This window comes from Abramis brama (assembly GCF_963993115.1).
Source record: "Abramis brama genome assembly, chromosome: 2".
Lineage (NCBI taxonomy): Eukaryota > Metazoa > Chordata > Actinopteri > Cypriniformes > Leuciscidae > Abramis > Abramis brama.
The window spans coordinates 10,508,166-10,534,046 of NC_139964.1; the positions used below are offsets into that span (position 1 = coordinate 10,508,166).

A 25,881-nucleotide genomic window follows, 5' to 3' on the forward strand; every position below is an offset into this window, starting at 1 on the left:
CTGACCCTCGTCGCCGCCCAACCCCAATACCTTTCTTCCCGGATGTGCATGAGGAGGTCACGAGGTCCTGGAAGGCACCATTGTCTTCCCATGATCGCTCGGCGACCTCCTCCGCCTTTCCTCCTCTTGATCAGGGGGCTGCTAAAGGGTACACTGGGGTTCCCCAGGTCGAACGCTCTGTTGCGATGCAACTGTGTCCTCAGAGTGCTTCCTCCCGTGGCGACCCAAAGCACCCCTCCCAGGCCTGTAGGTTCTCCTCCACCCTCGTGGTGAAGGCCTACAGAGCTGCGGGGCAGGCAGCCTCCACACTGCATGCCATGGCGATGCTGCAGGTCTACCAGGCCCAGATGTTGCTTGACATGCACAAGGGGAGGACTGACCCAGCACTCTTCGATGAGTTGCGTGCCGCCACCGACCTCGCTCTCCGGGCGACGAAGGTGACCGCACGCTCGCTGGGTCAGGTGATGTCCACTTGTGTGGTCCAGGAATGACACCTGTGGCTTAACCTGGCTGATATGCGGGAGGCCGAGCGGACCCCGTTCCTCGGCACCCCCATATCCCAGGCTGGCCTCTTCGGCAGTGCAGTCGAGGACTCTCGACTGCTCAGAAGCAGACTGAGGCTTTAAAACATGTCCTGCCCCGGCGGGCCGCTGCTCCGGCAGCGCAGTCGTCGGAACAGGTGCCTCAGCCTGCTCGCCGCCGAGGGCGCCCTCCTGCGGCTCCCGCCCCTCCCGATCGGCCCCAGCAGTCCGCTGCTTCCGGGTCGCGTCGTGGAGGAAGCCGCAGGAAGGCGCCACAGACCTCTCCCGCCCCGCACCCCGCTAAACGCCTGAGACGGGCTGCTCAGAGATGGCGCTGAGTTCTTTTCAGGAGACGGTAGCAGGGCCGCTCCTTCCCCCGGTGGAGGGCTGGGGGAGAATCCTTGGTTGTCCCATTCCCGCTGCTCGTCCCACGACGAGCAGCACCCTAATGTGGTCAAAGAAAGAACTCACTCTCCCATCTCTGAGCACACAGAGTTCTCGGATGACAGTGCGCGCCGCTCACGAGCCTCGCCACTCTCGTCCCCCTCTGTCGCCAGACCCCTGCCAGAGCACGCCCCCGTGGGAAGCTGGTCCTCCCCTGGCCTCCTCCGGCAGGATGCGGCTAATGACCGTGCCCCCCACCGGGCCGTCATTCCGCCTCGCTGCACCACCGAGGGTACGTCTCTGGTCCGTATGACCCCGCTGGTTCAGTTTCTGGGAGAACGGTTAGAGCTTCCCAGTCTGTCCCGCTGGGTCGCGAGGACCATCAGGCTCGGCTACGTGATTCAGTTCGCGCGGTCTCCTCCCCGCTTCAGGGGAGTCCGCTTCACTATGGTCGGTGGCAATGCCCCTGTCATGAGAGCGGAGGTCGCCACCCTACTGGCGAAGGGTGCGATCGATCCAGCCGAAATGAGGTCCGGCTTCTACAGCCCTTACTTCATTGTACCGAAGAAATCCGGTGGGTTACGACCTATCCTGGACCTGCGCGTCCTGAACCGCTCCCTTCACAGGCTGCCGTTCAGGATGCTCACGGCCAAACGCCTTTTCGAATGCGTACGGCCACAGGATTGGTTTGCAGCGATCGACCTGAAGGACGCCTACTTCCATGTCTCCATTCTTCCTAGACACAGACCGTTTCTTCGGTTTGCTTTCGAGGGGCAGGCATACCAGTACGCGGTTCTCCCTTTCGGGCTAGCCCTGTCTCCTCGCGTCTTCATGAAGGTCGTCGAGGCAGCCCTTGTTCCCCTTTGAGAACACGGGGTTCACATCCTGAACTATCTCGACGACTGGCTGATCCTAGATCACTCTCGAGACCAGGTTTGCGAACACAGGGACCTTGTGCTCCGGCACCTAGCTCGTCTGGGCCTTCGGGTCAACTGGGAGAAGAGCAAACTCTGCCCCGTGCAGAGGATCTCTCTTCTCGGTATGGAGATCAACTCGGTCGCCATGTGCGCGCAGCTTACGAGCGAGCGCGCGCAGTCACTGCTGACTTGCCTTCGTCAATTCGAGGGCAAGAGTGCGGTTCCACTGAAACTCTTTCAGAGGCTCCTGGGGCATATGACATCCGCAGCCGCAGTAACGCCGCTCGGATTGCTTCATATGAGACCGCTTCAGCTTTGGCTTCGCGATCGAGTCCCGAGGTGGGCATGGCAACACGGCACGCTCTGAGTCCCAGTGACTCCGACCTGCCGTCAGACCTTCTCCCCGTGGTCGAACCTCAATTTTCTACGGGCCGGAGTTCCCTTAGAACGAGTTTCCAGGCATGTTGTTGTATCAACAGATGCCTCCACCACGGGTTGGGGCGCCATGTGCAATGGACATGCTGCCGCGGGCTCCTGGACAGGACCCCAGCGCCTTTGGCATGTCAATTGCCTCGAGTTGCTGGCTGTACGCCTTGCCCTGCACCGCTTCCGTGCGTTGCTCAAAGGTCAAAACGTACTAGTCCGATTAGACAATACCGCCACAGTAGCGTACATCAACCGTCAAGGTGGTCTACGCTCCCGCCGTATGTCGCAACTCGCCCGCCACCTCCTCATATGGAGTCAGAAGCATCTGAGGTCGCTTCGAGCCATTTATATCCCGGGAGACCTGAACCAGGTGGCCGACGAGCTGTCTCGGCTTCGGCCTCTCGCTGGAGAATGGAGACTCCATCCCCAGACGGTTCAGCTGATTTGGGATCAGTTCGGGGTAGATCTCAGGTAGATCTGTTTGCCTCCCACGACACGTCCCATTGCGACCTGTTTTATTCCCTGACCGAGGGCACGCTCGGCACGGATGCACTGGCGCACAGCTGGCCACGGGGCCTACGCAAGTATGTGTTTCCCCCAGTGAGCCTTCTTGCGCAGACCTTGCGCAAGATCAGGGAGGACGAGGAGCAGGTAATATTGGTTGCCCCGTATTGGCACAACCGCACCTGGTTCTCAGAACTAGTTCTCCTTGCGACAGCACCTCCCTGGCCTATTCCTCTGAGGAAGGACCTGCTTTCTCAGGGACGGGGCACCCTTTGGCACCCTCGTCCCGATCTTTGGAACCTCCACGTGTGACTCCTGGACGGGAGGAGGTAGGTTTGAGTACCCTACCACCAGCGGTGGTGGCTACCATCACTTCTGCTAGAGCATTGTCCACGAGACATGCCTATGCGTTGAAGTGGAACCTCTTCGTCAACTGGTGTTCTTCTAGCATCAAGAACCCACAAAATGCCCGATCAGTGTCGTGCTTTCCTTCCTGCAAGAGGGGTTGGAGCGAAGGCTGTCTCCCTCCACCCTGAAAGAGTATGTTGCCGCCATTGCCGCACATCACGACGCAGTCGATGGTAAGTCTCTGGGAAAGCACGACCTGATCATCAGGTTCCTGAGGGGAGCGAGGAGACTGAATCCTCCTCGTCCTCCCCTCGTACCCTCTTGGGACCTCTCAGTGGTTTTAACTGCCCTGCAGAGTGCTCCCTTTCAGCCTCTGCAATCAGTGGAGCTTAAGTTCCTGTCAATGAAGGCAGCGCTCCTGGTTGCATTGGCCTCCATCAAGAGGGTAGGGGACCTGCAGGCATTTTCGGTTGACGAAGCGTGCCTGGAATTCGGACCGGCTAACTCTCACGTGATCCTGAGACCCCGGCCTGGATATGTGCCCAAGGTTCCCACCACTCCCTTTCGGGACCAGGTGGTGAACCTGCAAGCGCTGCCCTTGGAGGAGGCAGACCCAGCCTTGGCACTGCTCTGTCCAGTTCGCGCCCTCCATGTTTACGTTGACAGAACACAGTGTTTCAGGACCTCAGACCAGCTCTTTGTCTGTCATGGTGGGAAGCTGAAGGGAAAGGCTCTCTCCAAGCAAAGGCTGTCTCACTGGATAGTGGACGCCATTGCTTTGGCTTACCAGCAGCAAGGTCGACCATGCCCCCTTGGTGTGACGGCCCACTCCACTCGGAGTGTGGCATCCTCTTGGGCTCTAGCGCATGGCGCCTCGCTAACAGACATCTGCAGAGCTGCAGGCTGGGCGACACCTAACACGTTCGCGAGATTCTACAATCTCCGAGTAGAGCCAGTTTCTTCTCATGTACTCGCTTCAACTAGCCGGTACTAGATTCTGCTCAGGTGTCTTCGCTTGCTCGCCATTCCTCTCCACGGACGGGATACGTGCGATATTCTTCTCAGGTGAGCCTAATAAGCTCTGAGTCTCCTCCAGCACTGACGACGTCAATGCCAGAGTTATCCCACCGGCAGCTTTCACGCTTGGCTAGGTGCCTCCATCTGCATGGTTCCCCCTCTGGGCAACCCCCACATGTGTATTTCCACTGTAAGCCTCTCTGAGCATGTGTCTTTCCCTCGGCAAGCCTCCTTGCCACCCCTGGGGTTGAAATATTCCACCTGCGGCTGGACACCCCAGTGATTCTCCATATGCATCCCTTCGCGGTCATATGTGTGGGCATGATTGCATATTTCCACTGAGATATGCTTCCCAGTGTACCTTGGTATTCCTGTGTTAGGTAGGAGTCCTTCGTCCGTGCCAGTCTCACGACAGGGAGCTCAGACTTACGCAGGGCACTGGAAGACAGTTGAGAGGTGGCGTGATTACACTGGGAACCCCATTCGTCATCATCCGACGTAACTCGGAGTGACTACGAAAGGGAACGTCTCGGTTACGTATGTAACCCTCGTTCCCTGAGTAGGGAAAGGAGACGTTACGTCTTCCTGCCACTCCGCTGTACCGCTGGAACGCCTGAGTTCAGTCTCGGCTCCTCAGCGAAGAAACATATCTGCATGTTGTTCGCGCACTTCCTTATATACCCCCTGCGTGGGGCGGAGATACACTATGCAAATTCCGCAGACCCATGGCATTTCATTGCAATTGGCTCGTTTTATATACTCGAAGATGATTGGCTTTCTAGGCGAAACCCCATTCGTCGTCATCCGACGTAACGTCTCCGTTCCCTACTCAGGGAACGAGGGTTACATACGTAACCGAGACGTTCCCTTTCAGTCGCTCACGTTCGACGTAACGTCGACGTGACGACATCATTTCCCCCCTAGTTTATACCTTGAAACACAAACACACTCACACATCTGTTCAATTCTACAGATCCACAAACATTCAGACAAAACACAATCCAACAGAGGAAACATCAGAGTACATTACCAGGTGAGGTCGTCTCTGGTGTGACTGTTGTATCGGGGCTTGTGATGTTAGTAACAGCTGAAAAATAATGACTAATGGTTAAATCAACAAACACAAATAATACCAAGAGCTCATGAACACATAATTATCTGCACAGTATGCTGAATAGCACACAGTTGTTCTAACCAGCTCATAGACATAATAATTGCCAGGACAGGCTTTGACATTAATGGGAAAAAAACAAACAGGGTTGTTAACTATCTTGCAATGAGCTAATTGTCTTACATTGACAGCTGTCAGTGTGAAAACCTTGTCCCAAGATGTTTTTGATAAATTTTGGACGCAGAAGGACCACCTCTCGTCGAGGAGCATTCAAGTGGGACTTAAATATGCCATGGAGGGATAAAAGATTATAAAATAAATATGGTGGGTAACAAGATTAATTTGGAAGCGAGGGTTTACAGATCACAAACAAGCGGGAGACGCCTCATGTTGCGGTCGTCACGATCGCAGAAAAACAATATCTAGGATCACCACTGTTCATTTATACCGCAGGGTAAGTTTAAATGAATTTACGTTTAACCAGATTAATATGGAGAGGCACTCCCAGTCAACAATTTGATTGTCTCAGTGATCTCACCATGAGCTCTCATGATACCTGTGATGTGTTCACAATCTGAGTTCACAGTGAGCTAAAAGTGTATCCTCACAGCGCCCTCACTGTGTGCTCATGCTATAGTCATATATAGCAACTATATTGGTCTGATTGGTTGAAGGACTATCCAATTGCGTTCAGAGTCATTTGAACTATGCCCGTTGATCACGCCTCTCAGACTGGATCTGTCTGCAACCATTTTTTTTACCAAGATGCAATAAGATTTTACAAAATTCAGGTTCCCTTTCAGTCGCTCACGTTCGACGTAACATCGACATGACAACATCATTTCCCCCCTAGTTTATACCTTGAAACACAAACACACTCACACATCTGTTCAATTCTACAGATCCACAAGCATTAAGACAAAACACAATCCAACAGAGGAAACATCAGAGTACATTACCAGGTGAGGTCGTATCTGGTGTGACTGTTGTATCGGAGCTTATGATGTTAGTAACAGCTGAAAAATAATGACTAATGGTTAATACCAATAAATCAACAAACACAAATAATACCAAGAGCTCATGAACACATAATTATCTGCACAGTATGCTGAATAGCACACAGTTGTTCTAACCAGCTCATAGACATAATAATTGCCAGGACAGGCTTTGACTTTAATGGGAAAAAACAAACAGAGTTGCTAACTGTCTTACAATGAGCTAATTGTCTTACATTGACAGCTGTCAGTGTGAAAACCTTGTCCCAAGATGTTTTTGATAAATTTTGGACGCAGAAGGACCACCTCTCGCCGAGGAGCATTCAAGTGGGACTTAAAAATGCCATGGAGGGATAAAAGATTCTAAAATAAATATGGTGAGTAACAAGATTAATTTGGAAGCGAGGGTTTACAGATCACAAACAAGCGGGAGACGCCTCATGTTGCGGTCGTCACGATCGCAGAAAAACTATATCTAGGATCACCACTGTTCATTTATACCGCAGGGTAAGTTTAAATTAATTTACGTTTAACCAGTTTAATATGGAGAGGCACTCCCAGTCAACAATTTGATTGTCTCAGTAATCTCACCATGAGCTCTCATGATACCTGTGATGTGTTCACAATCTGAGTTCACAGTGAGCTAAAAGTGTATCCTCACAGTGCCCTCACTGTGTGCTCATACTATAGTCATATATAGCAACTATATTGGTCTGATTGGTTGAAGGAATATCCAATTGCGTTCAGAGTCATTTGAACTATGCCCGTTGATCACGCCTCTCAGACTGGATCTGTCTGCAACCATTTTTTTTACCAAGATTCAATAAGATTTTACAAAATTCAGGTTCCCTTTCAGTCGCTCACATTTGACGTAACGTCGAAGTGACGACATCTGTTCCCCCCTAGTTTATACCTTGAAACACAAACACTCTCACACATCTGTTCAATTCTACAGATCCACAAACATTCAGACAAAACACAATCCAACAGAGGAAACATCAGAATACATTACCAGGTGAGGTCGTATCTGGTGTGACTGTTGTATCGGGGCTTATGATGTTAGTAACAGCTGAAAAATAATGACTAATGGTTAATACCAATAAATCAACAAATACAAATAATATTAAGAGCTCATGAACACATAATTATCTGCACAGTATGCTGAATAGCACACAGTTGTTCTAATCTGTGCTTCTGAGCAGTCGAGAGTCCTCGACTGCACCGCCGAAGAGGCCAGCCTGGGATATGGGGGTGCCGAGGAACGGGGTCCGCTCGGCCTCCCGCATATCAGCCAGGTTAAGCCACAGATGTGTTTTCCCAATGGTACCCTGAGATTTCATTTTTGAACTAAGTGTCTTATGTATGAAATAGTGTGTAGTGTCTAGGAGCCAGTGTGTTGCAGAAAGGAGTAAGTGTGTTACAGAATTGCAACTAAAGTGCAAAGCAGTGCTTTTGTTTAAGGTATGGTTACACTTTGTTTACAGTTTTTTTTCAATTGTTTAAGCACAATTTTGAAAACAGGGCCCGGTTTGTCACAGCACTACACACAATTAGCACATCCCAACACCAAAGTAGCACAACACTTCAGATCATTTGCAAAATGGAACACTTTTGTCAAAACTATACACAACTTCATAAAAACTAATTTTTATTACCATACGAAACACACACATTTCATATAACTTCAATCGTTTTGAACCAGTTACACACTGCTGTTGCTAACCTAAAACACTTTTAGCAAGTCTAATTCTCAGTGATTAGAGTACTGTAAATGAAGTACACAGAGAAAGTGCAACTACAAGTGCACCAAACACTACACAAGACCAATGCTGCAGACTGAGGAAAATATCATTTATTTCTCTCCATATACCCACATCAGTCAACATGTCAACATGGAGAATCACAACAAAACATGTCCCAGTTTTCATGCTACTACAGTAGTGTGCATAACACTGTTAGCTCAGCAAACAACAGACAAACGTGAAATACTGTATCCAGTACAGGTTACAATTACAGTAAATAACAACAACAAACATAAAAAATAATCTGAAAAAAACTGACAATATTGTACAGAAAATACTACAGTAAACATACTATACATTATCTCTCCGCCCTGGATCTGGCCAGAGAATTTCATCAACATCACAAGCAATATCCTCATTAGCAAGACAACGCAGGAAGAACCGTCTTGAATGTCGAATCCATCCTTGCACAGCTGCGGCGTCCTCCATGGCCTGAATGAGGGGTACCTGAGCCTGGGGCTGGAGATCGTAAACCTTCCACCGCCATGCAGAGAAAAACTCTTCGATAGGGTTTAGAAACAGAGAGTATGGTGGAAGGTATAGTACTGTCAACTGTGGATGGTGTTGAAACCAGTTCTGGACCAAAGCAGAGCGGTGGAATGACACATTGTCCCAGATGACAGTGTATTGCATCTGGTGCATTTCATTACCTGCTGTGACGATGTGGTGCAATTGGTCCAAAAATGCAAGAATGTGAGGTGTGTTGTAAGGGCCCATTTTGGCATGACGGAGGAGAACCCCATGTCTGTGAAATGGCAGCGCAAAGGGTGATGTTACCCCCCACGTTGCCCAGTGACATTAATTATATTTTATATATTTTATCACATTTTATAGTGCTTAAACCTGATTGGTGTGTCTACAATTTAGCAATCATGTGTTTGTGCACCTGATGGCTGTGTTTAACAGATTGGCTCATATGTGTGGTAATTTGACAGTCAGTGCTTTGGAATTGCAAGGAAGTGACATTATGATATACTTCTGTGTTTGATGTATACAAGTGTGTTTAGTGTTTTTCAAATCACTGTGTGTAATGTTTTGCAAATAGTGTGAAGCTGACAATGTGCTTACAGTTGTGCAAATCTAGCCTTGTGTTTTGCTCCTTGAGTGTAAGGTTTTGCTAATTGTGGGAAAAGTTTAATTTTAGTGTGTAAGCAATCGTAAAAAACTGTAAGGTATAGTAACAACAACTTCAAGTTATGTTACTTTGGTTTAAGCATGTGTCTATAGTGTTCAAGCAACAGGCAAAAACTGTATACACACACTCTTCCTCCTCTTATACTCACACTCTTCCTCCTCTTATACTCACACTCTTCCTCCTCTAACTCACACTCTTCCTCCTCTTATACTCATACTCTTCCTCATCTTATACTCACACTCTTCCTCCTCTAATCTTCAATGCAACATTTTGAGTCCATTTAGGCACTTTAAACTGTCTTGTAATTTGTACAGTTGGTTTCCTCTCATCATTAGAAATAAGTGTGAACAATTGTGAGTCGTTGTGTGTAAACGATGATAACTGTGTTGTAGTTGTGTTTGACTTTAGCCTGCCTGTGTTTAGTGTTTTGAAACATAAGTGCATCACAGTGAGAAATGTGTTTTAGTGAGTGAGAATGTGTTTTGAGTTTTGCAAGAAGAGTGCATGAGATTTACAAACAGTGTTTTAACCTGAACTTGTTTAATGTTTTACAGAAAGAGTGATTTATTTGACACATTGGTTTAGGCTATTGAGAATTTGGTTCAGAGAAGTGGGTTTAGTGTTTTAGCAATTCAGAAAAACTGTAAATCCTGGAATATGACTAAATAAATATTTAACATATACACATTCACTTCCGAGAACAAGAGCACAATATATTCACGATCTAGTGCTAGGGTGGGGCTGCGAAATGTCACACTTTCAGCCTGAGACTCTAATCTAATCTTTCACACACTCTCACGCCACACACACATTTTCTCACACCTGGACTTTCCACCTCTGACACCAACAGACAAGACAGAGCTGGTTACTTTTGATATGAAACAAATTCTCAGCCCTCAGATTCTGTCAATTTTATTTCGAAATTAAAACAATAAATAACGTTTTGGCGTTGTAAATGTGACGTGTAAATATAAAGTGGCAGATCGCTGCAGCGCCTCAGTAGTCGTATAGATTCAAATACTCGTATATTGTTATTCATATGTTTTATTATTATGTATTGTTGGTTACCATTTAGTAAGTAGGCTATAGATGTTTATGTTAACATCACTTAAACCTGCGTGTACTGGAGAGTGACACTAGGGGTGGTGAGCCGCAGGGCGTTTCACTTTTTGACATGGAGTCACACTGCCAGCTACTTTGGCCCTGTCCCAAATGACACACTCCAGACTTATATGCTGCGTTCGAAACCGCATACTTCCCTACTATTTAGTATGGGAAAAAGAGTAGGCGAGTGAAAAAGTATGTACGAATCCAAAAGAGTAGGCGAGAATTACCTGGGTGACGTACTAATTATCGCGAGATTCGGACTTAAGTGCGTTCGAATATGGCTACTTTCCTACTATATAGTAGGCGAAAACAGTACGTGAAGGAAGCAGTACGTTCGAAACATCAGTATTCATAAAAGAGTAGGCGAGAAGTTCCCGGATGGCTTAATGCTTCAGGACAGATTTTCGAGTGCTCAACCGATGGCTACTCTTCTATCCCAGGAGGCCATGCGAGAGGATACGTCATTATCAAACATCGCAGAGATCAGCGACGCGGGTGCTTTCAAATGTGTTCCTTGTGTTAAAATTGCATGTGTTGAACTACTGCAGAGTAAACTGTTGAATTGTTGAAGGTGTAAAGACGTTACACAGTATAGTATAGTTGTGATTTTGCAGTAAAAACACGTTTTATTATGTATAACGTTAGCTAACGGTAGCTCCAGTAAGGACGCATAAGTTACGTCTCTAAAGTGGATTTACATAAACCATATACATCGTAAAAGATGCTTATTTTAAATGTCTATTTACATCTGACAGGAAAATCTTCAGTAAGTATTGCAGAAGAGCACATCACAACATGAAATAAACATCTGAGTGATGAATGTGTGCTATTATGTAGAACAAATTTATAAAGTAACTAAACATAAGTTATCTATTTTATTTGTTCATTACTGTTGATAAATTGAGGAACATTTATGTTGGATAAAAAGTTAAAACAACCTCAACATGTAAATGTAGTGTTGAGCTCATCACAGAGGTAACGTGAATCTTGTCTGGATGTTACAACTATTTAAATATTAAGTTGTAGTTTATTTTAATTATTGTAATTTCAAACAGAGCTATTACAGCACTTTTCTGATTCTTGATTTCTGTGCATTTGCTGCACAGCTTTTGTGGTGGAGCAGGACCTGCAAGGAAAGATGATGGTGGCATTTGTGAAAAGCATTTTTGTCTTCTAAATAATACTGAAATCAAATGACATTTTGCGGTTAAAATGACTGCTTTTGTGTTATGTTTGTGTATTTTTGTAGGATCTGAAATGTCAGCAGGCTGGTGTGAGCACTGAGGATGAGGAGCCCAGAGCTGAATCCTGGAGATGGTGCCATGGATGAGTCCCTCAATCACTCCACCTGCCCTTACGAGTCCCTCCATCACTCCACCAGCCCTTATGAGACCCTCCATCACTCCACCAGCCCTTATGAGACCCTCCATAACTCCACCAGCCCTTACTGCCTCAGATTGTGAAGCACAACACATCACGCAACAACCTCCGGCACAAAGGCACGGCTCACCTCTGGCGGTCAGCTGATTCATCAGAATAAAGCCTCAGAATGGGAACCGCTGTGTTGAGACGGCAGAAGGATGTGGGGTTCAGCATCTTTAGCCTACATACATGATTGTAGTTTGAATAAAACTTTGTTTCATGCGTTGACTTGTATAAGCATTTGTTTATTGTATGATGGTGACTTTCATTCATTCTTTCACTAATTTATTAATATTTCTCATTGTTGTCAGTAAATAAAATATCATTATTTAATTAATGCTTTATTTAATTGTTTGAATGAAAATGTAGATATGTTACACTATATACACATCAGAGTGTATTCATGCATAGCTATGTCATATGACATACATTACATTTGTTTGTTTTATTGAATTATATCATTTTCAGTAAAAAGTAATATAATTAAGTATTGGTCAGCATTTATCATTGTTATTATTGTATGTTTCGGGGTGGGATAGCAATGCAATTCATTCTGGGGTAATATTAATGTTTAATATTAATGAGACTTATATTTTTTGAGTATAAAATCAACAGTTTTCTCCAAAGGCGATTCTTTGCACAGCTGTCCAAGGTCTCCTTTGTGCAGACATTACAAGTGCTGAGGAAACCCGTTCTACGTAGGGCATATGTATATATATATATATATATATATATATATATATATATATATATATATATATATATATATATATATATATATATATATATATATATATATATATATATATATTATGGGTTTGCATACATAATATGAGATATCTTAATATACATTTTCTTAGATAATTCATTATAATACATTTAAAAAATGCATTTTTTTTTGTTATTTATAGGCCTAGGCCTGAGGGATGAAACAAGAGTTAAATTCAACAAGAAAAAGAAGAAAACATAAAGCAGCAGTTAGCCGCTTTTGCTTGTGGATGAAAAATTTTGAATATAAAATAAATAAATTAACATATTCAAGAGATGACAATTTTGGGATTCCGTAAAATTAAAATAAATAATATCGTTAAGGATAAAACGGTGGGTCACATTAGTAGGGTTAAATATAAGAACTTAAATCAACCCTAAATGTATTCACAAAATAAATGGGCAGCAGTTTCTTCAAAAAGACCACAAACTGAGCAAGTTTAATCAAAATCAAGATATTTACAGATAGATGAATTAAACGTGTCGTTCAAATCTTTTAAGTTGTTGCGCGTGTGATAACGTGTCGTAGGTCACATGATAACGTCAACATGGCAGATGTCCGGCTAGCATTCATACTCAACGAGATTTGGCTATAAAGTACCTACTCTTTTAGCACTCGTTAAGTAAGTACTTATTGAAATTAAGTACCTACTCATTGAGTATGCGGTTTCAAACGCAGCCACGGACTTCCTCAGAGTCCACATTTTGGTGACGTCATGTAGTGCAGACCTATAATATCATATATCTATTAATTGTTGTCTTTGTTGAATTTTCAGATTGTACAGCATTTGACAGAAATAAAAATTATGTGTCACCAGAAAACACAGCCTCTTCTGTGTGTGCAACACCTCATACATAAAATCGATCAATCAGTGTTTTTCAGCTGCAGAAAGAAGTCAATAAAACAGCTGAACAAGAATATCACATTACGTTACATAACGCTGGAGAAGCATAACATTACATTTACCCCAGGAAAGCCATTTAATGACCATAGCACGTTAATTGGCTAGAAAAATTAGCTTTAGAGACCATTTGCTAAATATGTGCACTATATTATCCTACATATTTATTACATTTTTACCTATATCACTACAATATTAAAATGTTGTTAGTATAATAAAAAACACATTATATTTAATTAGAGTTGTTATTTTTAATCTTTAATAATAATAGCTGACTGGGCTCTGTATGATTACAGCAATGTCTGAGATTAGTTTTTTCTTGAGAAAAATTTACATGTATCTACTGGAACTAATATCATCCAAATTAATCAAGAAGAATCAAGATTGGAATCAAATCACAAGAACTGAATTCATGATAGAGATTGAAAGACTTGAAATCATGAAATTTGTGTCAAGCAATAATAATAATTAAATAAAACAGTAGCCTACCAGTCATTGTACCATGTAAACATTTTAAGATGTTGTCAATGTTTTAAATAATACAATTCTGATATGTTTTGCCAATCACAATAAACTTATTACGGTGTTGCAGAAAAGCTGAAGTAAATGTACAGAGACAGAGGAGTAAAGAGAGGACCACGAACAACATGATGCACTCTCAAATAATGAAATAAAAATAAACTTATTGTAATGCAAGTTTTTTTTTGTTTTTTTTACACCCCATCAATCCCCCCTTCCATAATTCTCCCTTTAAACTGAACTCAAAAGTTGTCCTACAGTGATCTTTTGATGAGCTTTGATGGAGGGTGTTGCAGAAAAGCAGAAGTAAATGTACAGAGACAGAGGAGTGAAGAGAGAACCACGAACAACATGATGCACTCTCAAATAATGAAATATATGACAAATAAGACAAAGAAAATAATCAAAGTTGATTTATTAAATACCCAATGACATCAACATATTAGTTTTGTGGCTTTTAGTTCTTATCTATCAGCTCAGAGCTCATTTATGCTAGTGAACTCTTTTGACATGATAAATATTTAACATGTACACATTCACTTCTGAGAACATATTCATGATCTGCTGCTAAAGTGATTTGTTTTGATCCAATCAAAAGCTCTGAACTTTGAGAAAGTCCCTCTCCCTAAACTATGTGACACTGACCAGCACGTAGCAAAAGACTATTGGACATTTCTAAAAGGAGCGTTTGACATGTTCAACACAAACTTCCTAGCCTGGGTTTCCCCATACTGCCTTGCTCGCAGCGCGATTTTATTCACGCTGCTAGGCAGTCTGGACACCATGGACCAGATTTTCCCCTGAAAAAGGGAACCAATCACAGAACAGGGAGGGAGCAGCAAGACGATGACGACACCAAAGCAGTTTGTTTATATCTATGGATCCAACATGGCATCAGACTCGACGTTACCTTCTACCCTCATGTTTATTTTGCACAAACGGTAATATTCGCTAAACGCCATCGTGTACAAATAAATCTTTGACCCATCGTCTTTTTCCTCGTCGAATTTCTGTCACTCTACATACGTCATCTGCTATAATTGAAGCAACTGGCTATGAGCTACGTACAGGCGCATTTGATAGACATTCATAGCGCCCAATAAATGGCTCTGGGCATTCGTAAACCACACCTCAAATACGAGAAAATGAACACGTGGTTCGTTAGCCAGGCTACAAATTTCCTCTTTCAGAGAGAAATATGTGAGAACAGGACAGAAGAAAGTGCAGATGAGCCACTCATGAGGCCTTAAATAAAACATCAGAGTGTTTCTAATGTGAATGTTAGAGAGACTCACCGTGAATCATGAGCAGAAAGAAGATCAGAGGAAGAGGAGGAGCCATTCTGACCCACATCAGCATAACATATATCTATAATACAGCATTCAATTAAATTCACATTTATTTGTATAGTGCTTTCACAATACACATGGTTTCAAAGCAGCTTTACAGAAAATACACGAGTCCACATTACAGTTTAGAGTGATCTGTTATCAGAGAAAACTGTCTAAGATATGCATTTCAGAAATGTACATACAAAGTCACAGTTAGTTAAAAATGTATTAATTTAAACAATGTAATAATTTCAAGCAGAAACAATGAGCTCATTGAAGTAATGAATACTTGCGCAAGTTGCGCTAATATATTCATCACTTAAACAAGTATATGTAAATCACCCTATTCTTAACATTTCTCATGTAAAGACACGTATGTTATATGAGCAATAATCATTTAAGTAAGAGTGTGTTTGTCTTACCGTGTTGAAGCTCATCAGATCAACAGCAACCAAATGACTGACTGTTTTAACACACACACTTTAGCTTTACAGTGGAGGACTTTGTGTGGTTAACACTGTTTATTAACACCCAGCGACGGAAATATCACAGTCCCTCCCTCAACAAGAGAACAACATTACTGAACTAAACCTACTTAAAGAGAAATGATGATCTTTTTGATGATCTTTTTCATTTTCAACATCTTGAAGTTGAAGATGAATAATTGTGAAGATGAATGAAGACGAATGATAGTGAAGATGAATGAAGATGAATGATAGTGATTTACAGGTGAGGCTCATCAAGGTGGATGTCAGACACAGGAGATGGTGACCTCTGGTGGCAGTTTGAGGGACTGAACTCAGTGCATATTGCACATCATCTGGGATCAGGGCATATTTTCACTTTCATCATCTGAGATCAGGGCATATTCCCACTGTCATCATCTGGGATCAGGGCATATTTCCACTGTCATCATCTGGGATCAGGGCATATTCCCACTGTCATCATCTGAGATCAGGGCATATTTCCACCGTCATCATCTGGGATCAGGGCATATTTCCACTGTCATCATCTGGGATCAGGGCATATTTCCACTGTCATCATCTGAGATCAGGGCATATTCCCACTGTCATCATCTGGGATCAGTGCATATGCCCACTGTCATCATCTGGGATCAGTGCATATTTCCACTGTCATCATCTGGGATCAGGGCATATTTCCACTGTCCACCAACAGGTTTGCAGGGCTGACTCAGGCGACGGCTGCCAGTCACTGAGATGTTCTCAGAAAGAGGAGGAAAAAAATAAATTAACTCACATACTCAAAAGACAGCAGCCCTCCAGGACATATTTTAGTGTTTATATTATATACTGTTCATAGTTTTTTAAACAATATCTAATATCATAATCTAATATCCATGTGTAAAAAGTCAGTTCCCTTTCGTCCGGTCACTACAACGTACGTCGTGGTGAACGACGAATAGGAATCTCGCTAGAGAGGCCAATCTACTTCGAGTGAAACTAAATGAGCCAATGCATATTGGCGTGCAATCATTTGCATCAGCTGTGCAGCCTCGCGCGGGTATTTAACAAGCAGCTGGTGTGATTGCACTTCAGCTTTTTGCTTCGGAACCGAGCGTTTCGATGCTGTTTAATCTACTGAGTGATCAAACAACGAGCAAGCTCTTCAAGATGATCTCTCGTGTCTGGTGCGGGCGATACAGCGCAGCAGCGGGGTCGACTTTCTTTTTCTCTCTCTTTTGTTTTTTTGTTACTGACTGAGCAAAACAAAAAAGCTGTTTTCACAGCTGGTAACGGTGCGCCAAGAGCGCTGAATAGCCGTTCTTATGGCTGGTAAGACCGCCGTGAAGAGAGACAGCGCACGACAGGTTGCATATTCTGTCTGTGTCCGCTGCGACCGTTCCCCTGCGTGCTTCAGTACCAAGGAGAGTATTTCCCTGAAAGAGCTTACATGGGTGTGAGTTGCGTCTTTCTAAAGATGAGATTCCACCCGTGTGTTTCTGGTTGCGGTCGTTTCCTGTCCTCACTGACGGCCACGATCACTGTCTCGCGTGCCTGGGAAACATGTGAGACTGTGTTCGTGGGTGGTTCATGTTCTCACGGGAACATGACCACGTCGGCACGCCGGTCAACTCTTCTTTCTCCGGAAAGTTGAGTCCCCTCTGTTGTTGGCCAGCTGGTGCTGTGTGTGAAAGCACAGCTGCAGGTCTGCTCGACACTCTGGGGGACCATGAGCGAGAGCTTCCGTGGGGAAAACCCGACTGATCTCTCGCTCCTCAGCGTGTCGTGTGCCATCGAGCTGCCGGGCTGCAGCGCGGGTTGTCACGGCAACCCAGCGCTCGCTCGGCGCTCTAGGTGCGCGGTCTCCTTGTCTATTCTCTGTTGTAGCGCCCTCCCTGGTGGCCACCAGGAGAGGTCTACTTCAGTAGAATGGCTTGGGTGATCTGAGAGCTGAGGGCTTCTCCTTCGGGGACCCAACCCCCTAGGGCCCCTCCCTCTCTAGCGCATTACAAGTTGTGCAGCTTCTGGATGGGATTGCTGGTCCTTCAAAATTGGAGGAACCTAGCGTTTCATAAAGGGCTCCAGCTGAGGGCAGATGTCGATTGCTGCATCGGAGAGAGGGCCTGTTTGTTCTGGAAATGAGGGTATGCTGAGTTCCCACTGTAATAGTGTGTGTGCTTATGCTGAATCAGATTCAGAACTGACAGCCATGCTTTCCCGGGTCTTTCTCGGATGTGCATTGAAAACTTAGGAGTATGGAGCTATATTGGTGTATGGAACGCCAAAAGTGCCAAATTCTGTTAAAGTTTTCACCTCTCTCGCTACCCTCGATGGTGTGGTGGCTGTGCCTCTGGCGAGCCACCTCTGCCCTGCATGCGAGGCCAAGGCACTCTTATTGCACGAGGGTAGTTCTGAGCCGGAGTTGAGCTGCACTTGTCGACTGACCGTGTTTAAGTCACAGCGCAGGCCCTCGGCCAGACGATGTCCACCTTGGTGGTCCAGAAGCGCCCCTGGCTGTCCTTGCAGAGGTGCGAGACGTCGTCAAAGTACGCTTTCTCGATGCTCCCATCTCACAAGGTGGCCTGTTCGGCGACAATGTTGAGAATTGGCCCAGGGCCGGGGAACGAATCTTTTGAGTGTTCCACCACTGGAGTCACAGTGGTACCCAAATTCTCAAAAAAAAAAAAAAAAGAGCAGTTCTTCTATCCCTGGGTCTGAAGAGGGCCAGGAGAGCAGTGGGAGGAGAGAATCCTCACCACTCTCATCCGCCTCTTCTATCGCCAGCAGGCAACAGTGTGCGGTTCGAGAATGCAACCAATCCGCCTCCTGGACCTCCTGCCTCGTGGAACCAGGTAAGTGTTACACAGCACACTCAGACTCCGCTACGGGCCGCCTCCCAGAGAGAGCCTTCCGAGCCGAGCCCCTGTGTTCCACCTCGCTGCCCCACTCCGGGTACGCCTACGGTCCCTTTGGTCCCGCTTGTACGGTCTCTGCGAGCCTGGCTAGCGCTCCCCAGTCAGTCTCGCTGGCTCATTTGGACCATCAGGCTCGGCTATGCGATTCAGTTCGCCCGGCGTCCCCCCAAGTTTCGGGCCATCCACTCCACTACAGTGAGAGCAGCCAATGCCCATGTCTTGTGCGCGGAGATCGCAGTCCTACTGGCGAAGGACGCGATAGAGCCGGCCCCTCCAGCCGATATGAGGTCAGGGCACTACAGTCCCTACTTCATTTTACCCAAGAAAGGTGGTGGGTTACGACCAATTTTGGACCAGTGAGTTTTGAATCGGAGCCTTTACAAGCTACCGTTAAAAATGCTCAAGCAGAAACGCATTTTCGAATGCATCCGTCCCCGAGATTGGTTTGCAGCGATCGGCCTGATGGACTCGTACTTTCATGTCTTGATTCTTCCTCGACACAGGCCGTTTCTGCACTTTGCGTTCAAGGGTCAAGCATATAAGTACAAGGTCCTGCCCTTCGGCCTGTCCCTGTCTACCCGTGTCTTCATGAAAATCACAGAGGGGGCCCTTGTTCCCATGAGAGTGTTCGCTCCCTCAACTATCTCGACGACTGGCTCATATTGGCACACTCTCGAGATCAGTTATGCGAACACAGGGACCTCGTGCTCAGGGACCTCAGCCAGCTGGGCCTTCAGGTCAACTGGGAAGTTGAGTTGCTAGCAGTACGTTTCGCTCTGAGCCGCCTGAAAAGGCCGCTACAGGGCAGAGACGTGCTGGTCCGTATGGACAACACTGCGACCATTGCGTACATCAACCGTCAAGGTGGTCTATGCTCCCATCGCATGTCGCAACTCGGCCGCCATCTCCTCCTTTGGAGTCAGAAGCATCTGAGGTCGCTTCGAGCCATGTATGTCCCCGGTGTGCTCAACCGTGTGGCCGACGAGCTATCACAAGCTGTGCCCCGGGAGAATGGCGACTCCACCCCCAGGCGGTTCAGCTGATCTGGAGAGAGTTCGGAGAGGCTCAGGTAGACCTGTTTGCCTCCTCAGGAACCTCCCACTGCCGGTTGTTTTACTCCCTGACCGAGGGAACACTCGGCACGGATGCACTGGCACACAGCTGGCCACGGGGCCTCTGCAAATATGCATTTCCCCCAGTGAGCCTACTTGCACAGACCCTGTGCAAAGTCAGGGAGGACGAGGAGCAGGTCCTTCTGGTGGCTCCCTATTGGCCCACCCGGACTTGGTTCCCAGAACTCATGCTTCTCGTGACAGTCCCTCCCTGGCCCATTCCTCTGAGGAAGGATCTTCTGACTCAGAGACGGGGCACCCCTTGGCACCCGCATCCGGACCTCTGGAAGCTCCATGTCTGGTCCCTGGATGGGATGCGGAGGTTCTAGGTGACTTACCCCCAGAGGTACTTAACACCATCACTTCTGCGCTAGTCGTCTACGAGACGTGCGTATGCTTTGAAGTGGAACCTGTTCGTCGAGTGGTGTTCCTCCCGCAGAGAGGACCCCGAAGATGTTCGATAGGGTCAGTGCTTTCCTTCTTGCAGCAAGGGTTGGAGCGAAGGCTGTCTCCCTCCACCCTTAAAGTACATGCTGCTGCTATTTCAGCATATCATGACCACATAGATGGCAAAACAGTTGAGAAGCACGACCTGGTCGTCAGGTTCCTTAGGGGGGCGAGACGATTAAATCCTCCTCGTCCCCCCTCCATACCCTCTTGGGACCTTTCCCTGGTGCTCCGAGCACTTCAGGATGCTCCCTTTGAGCCTTTGCAGTCAGCAGACTTAAAGCTTCACTCCTTGAAGACTTTGCTGCTGGTTGCACTGGCCTCGGTCAAGAGGGTAGGGGACCTGCAAGCATTTTCGGTCGACGAATCGTGCCTAGAGTTCGGGCCGGGTGACAACCATGTTGTACTGAGACCCCGGCCTGGCTATGTGCCCAAGGTTCCTACCACTCCCTTTAGAGATCAGGTAGTGAACCTGCAAGCGCTGCCCCTGGAGGAGGCAGACCCAGCCCTGGCTTTGCTCTGTCCCGTTCGCGCTCTGCATATGTACGTGGACAGAACCCAAAGCGTCAGGACCTCAGACCAGCTCTTTGTCTGTTACGGAGGTCAGCAGAAGGGAAAGGCTGTCTCCAAGCAGAGGATGGCCCACTGGATAGTGGATGCCATCGCATTGGCTTACGAAGCTCAAGGCGTGCCCTGCCCGCTCAGGTTGCATGCACACTCCACGAGAGGCGTTGCATCCTCCTGGGCGCTGGCACATGGCGCCTCGCTAACAGATATCTGTAGAGCTGCGGGCTGGGCGACACCTAACACGTTTGCTAGATACTTTAGCCTACGTGTAGAGCCCGTGTCCTCCCGTGTTCTCACCCTAAACGGGTAGAAGCACTGTGAGTACCGGCTCTGTCGGCTTGCTGCACCCTACTGTGCACCCTTATTGCTCCAGAGTCAAAGCCTGTCGAGTCCTCCAAACACCCTCGACCCTAATAGGGCCGTTAGGGGAGGGTCTTTGTCTTTCTCAGGTGTGAAAACAATACATATTAATGACCTCCGCATAAAGCTTTTTCACACAACACACGTCGTAAAATTTTTAAATCAATATATTGTCTTATCTGAATGAGCAGTCAGGGTGATTTTCACATCGTTTTAGAGCAAATATTCTAGGCTACGTGATACAATTTTCAAAAGTCTTGTGAATAAATAATCAGTATGGGTTTCATGGCCTTATTTCAGTGAGAATTTGTTTTTGTATTTTCACAAACCACGCATAAATGTCATTATCTCAATACTACAAACTTTTACATACATGCTGCTGATATATTATCGTAGCAGAGTTTGTGCTGAATACAGTGTAATTAGACTTCAGCCATGAAAATGTCACAAGTAACAGAAATAACCAGAAATGTCAGAGCATGTCAGAACACCTCCAGGGCCCAGAAAACAGCTCAGACCTCAGAGGGTTAAGAGTTTGATTACAAACTCATTTCTTCCCTGTCTGTATTTTTCTAATCCTGTTCTTCTCTACTTTCTCAGGCACTTTATGGTTGCACAGTTAACGTTCCAACACTGGATAATCGCGCGGTTAACCCTCTGGAGTCTGAGGGGTTTTTGGGGTCCTTGAGATGTTCTGACATGCCCTGACATTTGTGCTTTTTTCAGTTGCTTATAAACATATTAATGGCAAAGGTGTAAATTCACTCTATTTAGCACAAACAGGGCTACCATAATATGTGAACAACTTGCATGTACATGTTTGTATTTTTGATAGAATAATGTTTATGCATGGTTTTTTAAAAAACAAAAAACTAAAGTTTCTGAAATAAGGCCATAAAACACATTCTAAATATATGTAAATAAGACTTTTGACTAATGGATGTCGTTGCCTAGAATTTTTTCTTCAAAAATATGTGAAAATCATCCTGCCTAATCATTCACATAACACAATACATTGATTTAAATCTTGTAAAACACTTTTTGTTTGGAAAGGCCATATGCGGGTGGGCGTGATTCACACCTGAGTCAATGGGGCCCGCATAATGAGGCTGCATACGTAATGAGCCTTTCATTCAGGTGTGTGAATGAGCCACAAGAATGCAAGGACAATATATAACTGGTTTGTTGTTTTTTCCACAAATTTTGCTTGCAAATTGTACAATATCCAAGGTAAACATTTCTAGTAATTGTGCAGTTAATTGTTCTCATACTGTATTTTCAGATTTGGAATATATTCTCTTCCCAAATGTGTCACTAATAAAGCATAATAAAATTATTTAAAGATAAGGCTTATAATGACCTTTTAAGATTTTGTTTACATCTATCCTTATATATATATATATATATATATATATATCACTGATTCTTGAGAGTCGGGACAAAACATGTCCCACATAGAAAAGTCTAATTTATAGCAAAAATTAAGCAATTCATCATGATTGACATACTTACAAAGTTAAATCTAAAGGAATTCTATATACCTATCTGATTTTTAGAATAAACTTTATCTTTTTGGGGAAAATTTGTTTAAATGTATGGTCTGTGGTTAGAAGGTCCATGTTATTGCACTTGTCCTCAGCAAGAGGTCACAATATTAACCATCCCAAAAAAATTAAAAAAAGCTCTACAATTGTGAAAACATATAAATCAAATAAAAAATAAGGGGTATAAATATAAAAAACAATGCATTAAGTGAACATCAAACAATATTTTCCATAAAAATCTGCCTATTAAAGTTGTGTCCTCAGTTTCTGTCAACTCCGTCAGATTTTTTCATAAAGCTCTTTAAATCAGGAAATAGTATGGTCATCTATATCCCTGAGGACCCCTTTTCATCTCCCTGCCTGTGGTGAATGCAGCACTACCACACATGCTCTGGTACCTTTTACATTTTTTTATATTTTAGACAAACAATGTCAATATTCCTATGGTCACAGCTGCATCATGTCAATACCATCTTTCTGTTAAGATACTTTTTTTTAAACCATAGTGGACTGAATTTAAGCATTTTAGTGAGGTTATTGGGACAGCTATCAACTGAGGAAAAACTACCTAGCTGCAGTGTACAATACATATTTTGGCGGGAAAATACATGCCCTTACGTCAACTCCGTCAGACGTCAACTCCGTCAGGTTCTATGTCTGACGGAGTTGACCTGTAAGCTGACGGAGTTGACAAATCCACCAATAACCTCTTAATGTGCGAATATAATATTATTTGTGAATATAGTGAAGGGTTAAACTGTTATTTCAGGGTTTTATTTACACATAAATGCACATACATAGCATGCATTACATTATTTAACCATACGCATCTGACTTGTAGATAATGGGCAGGCAGTGGTCTGCTTATTATTATGTAACGTGTAACTTTGCCAGCACTTTAATATATATATTTATATATGTAGTGACAGAGATAGAGACATGAGAAGCCAGTGTAGGGCTGGGCGATATGTCCAAAAAAAATTATCACAATATTTTTTTTTATATCAGTCGATATCGATAATTATCACGATAAATGTCTTTCAAGTTTAAAGGCAGATTTTTGCTCCTAAGTGAAAGTTGTAGAAAACAGAGCGTTAATTGTGGTTTAAAACTACTCTTTATTGTCAGAACATGTCATGACAAACGGGTGAACATTTCACAAATCTGAGGTAAAACATTCAACCATTTTTCGTCAACACCGTCAGTTTTTCCATCAACACCGTCAGTTTTTCCATCAACACCGTCAGTTTTTCGTCAACACCGTCAGATCTTCGTCAACAGCGTTGGATGTATGTATGTTTTTGTTCATTTTTGGGGGAAAAAAAATATTCTTCCTTCAGTTTATGTTGTTTTTGTAATAAAGGACCATCTGATCTACATCCTCTTATGTTTAATTTATTTAAGGAATTTATTTTTACAATATTGAAATTAAAATCAAAGTTTGAAAATGCAAATATTTAGAAATCTGAGTTTTCAGAATAGTGTGAAATCACAACTTAAGTTTATATATTGTATTTTTTTACATATCAGAGTAACTAAACACTATTACAATATACTTCAGAACTTTAGTTTCTTGTTGGATTTGAAGAATTAAAATTGTATACTTTTTAGCGTGTCTGACGGAGTTGACACAAATCCAGTTCTGAAGAGAAACATGTTTATTTGTTAAAAATGTGTTTTTATTTAGAACCTGTTCCTTTACATGGTTAAATAGCTAAGACCTTTCTCTGCAGAAACATATAACTCTAATTGATATAGAGTGTATTTTTAAAAAAAGTTTTTTAAAACGTGTTTTGTCCCGACTCTCAAGAATCAGTGATATATATATATATATATATATATATATATATTTTTTTTTTTTTAAGGTTATACAATTACAACAACATTTAAAATTGTAACAATATTTCCAGTGTAATCTTTCTTTGTATTCGCGATTCATATTAAAACAGTATTTTTGCCAGCTGTAGTAGCTCCACAACAGCACGCATCTTTGCGTTCATTCATTCATAGTAACGCGATTCATATTAAAACAGTATTTTTGCCAGCTGTAGGCTAGTAGCTCCACAACAGCACGCATCTTTGCGTTCATTCATTCATAGTAACGCGATTCATATTAAAACAGTATTTTTGCCAGCTGTAGTAGCTCCACAACAGCACGCATCTGTGCGTTCATTCATTCATAGTAACGCGATTCATATTAAAACAGTATTTTTGCCAGCTGTAGTAGCTCCACAACAGCACGCATCTTTGCGTTCATTCATTCCGATTAGAAAAAAGCAAACAGAACTGACCTAATTCCTCAGCGGGATCCGTTTGCTCCTCGAAATGATACTTCCAGAACTTCTGAGGTAAATTTTTGCAGGATTATTATCAAGATAGTATTATTCCTCACAGCATCCTAAAGTACATAAGTCTGAAAGTGAACTCGCGGTGTGTTATCCAGCTGATGGGCGTTTTACAGGTTTGTTTGGATCGGCTCACATTTGCGTTTGAATAGCGCGTGCTCTCCGTGGGCGGAGCACATTAAAACTTAATTAGCTGAGATGAGAACGACTGACACCTCTCTCTTTGCATACATATTACATAAACTGTGAATATTTGTTTTTTATAAAAATTACTTCGTTTAAAAGAAGATAATTCAAGCTTCATGCCTGTATGTCTGAATGGCTGTTTGACTGAGTATTCGCTGAGTTTTGGTTCATTTTCGGACGCGTTTCAGAATGGACTACACTGACAGAGAGGAGGCAGAACTCGCTTCGTGTTTATTTTTCTTTATTTGGCAAAAAGCACAACACTTTGTTTTTATTGTGAGTATACACAAAAATAATACACATTTAACAGAATCGATTGATGTATGAAACTTGTTTTGTAAAATCAAAGTCAAAAGAGTATTTTGGGTCTCAATTCAACTCATAAGGAAAAAAGCGAGCAGATCACGCCGGCGTGATCCCCGACCTCTGAGGGTTAACTTAACAACTCAAGACATTGTCCGTCCCGGGATGAAACGGCGTGTCACCGGGGAGGGTCTTCCTCTTCCGAAATCCCCAGATCATCGTGGGGACTTGATTGTCGAGTATTAGGTCAAGTTTCCCGAAAGATTAAGCCAGAGTGCCAAGGACACTATCGCAAATGTTTTGCCGGCTTCTTGAGCCATGTATACTGCAATGCTGGAGACATTGCCATTGGGAATTTTGGTTTCATAGTATTTAAAGAATGAACATGAGGGGCTGCTGAAATTGTCAAACTGTTATTCTGTAATGTACTGC

The 25,881-nt window shown here is 44.2% G+C and overlaps 1 protein-coding gene across 1 annotated transcript in view; it reads right to left on the reverse strand.

The window, feature by feature from the left end:
* LOC311077586 (hemicentin-1-like) overlaps positions 1–15,661 on the reverse strand; it is a 57,666-nt gene extending 42,005 nt beyond the window's left edge. The window contains exons 1-2 of the mRNA XM_084106120.1: positions 15,632–15,661; positions 15,174–15,246 (exon numbers count right to left, since the gene is read on the reverse strand). Of these exons, the coding sequence (XP_083962246.1) occupies positions 15,174–15,246; positions 15,632–15,646 (88 nt within the window). The 5' untranslated portion in view covers positions 15,647–15,661. The remainder of the gene's footprint in view (positions 1–15,173; positions 15,247–15,631) is intronic.
* Between the last annotated feature and the right edge of the window lie 10,220 nt (positions 15,662–25,881).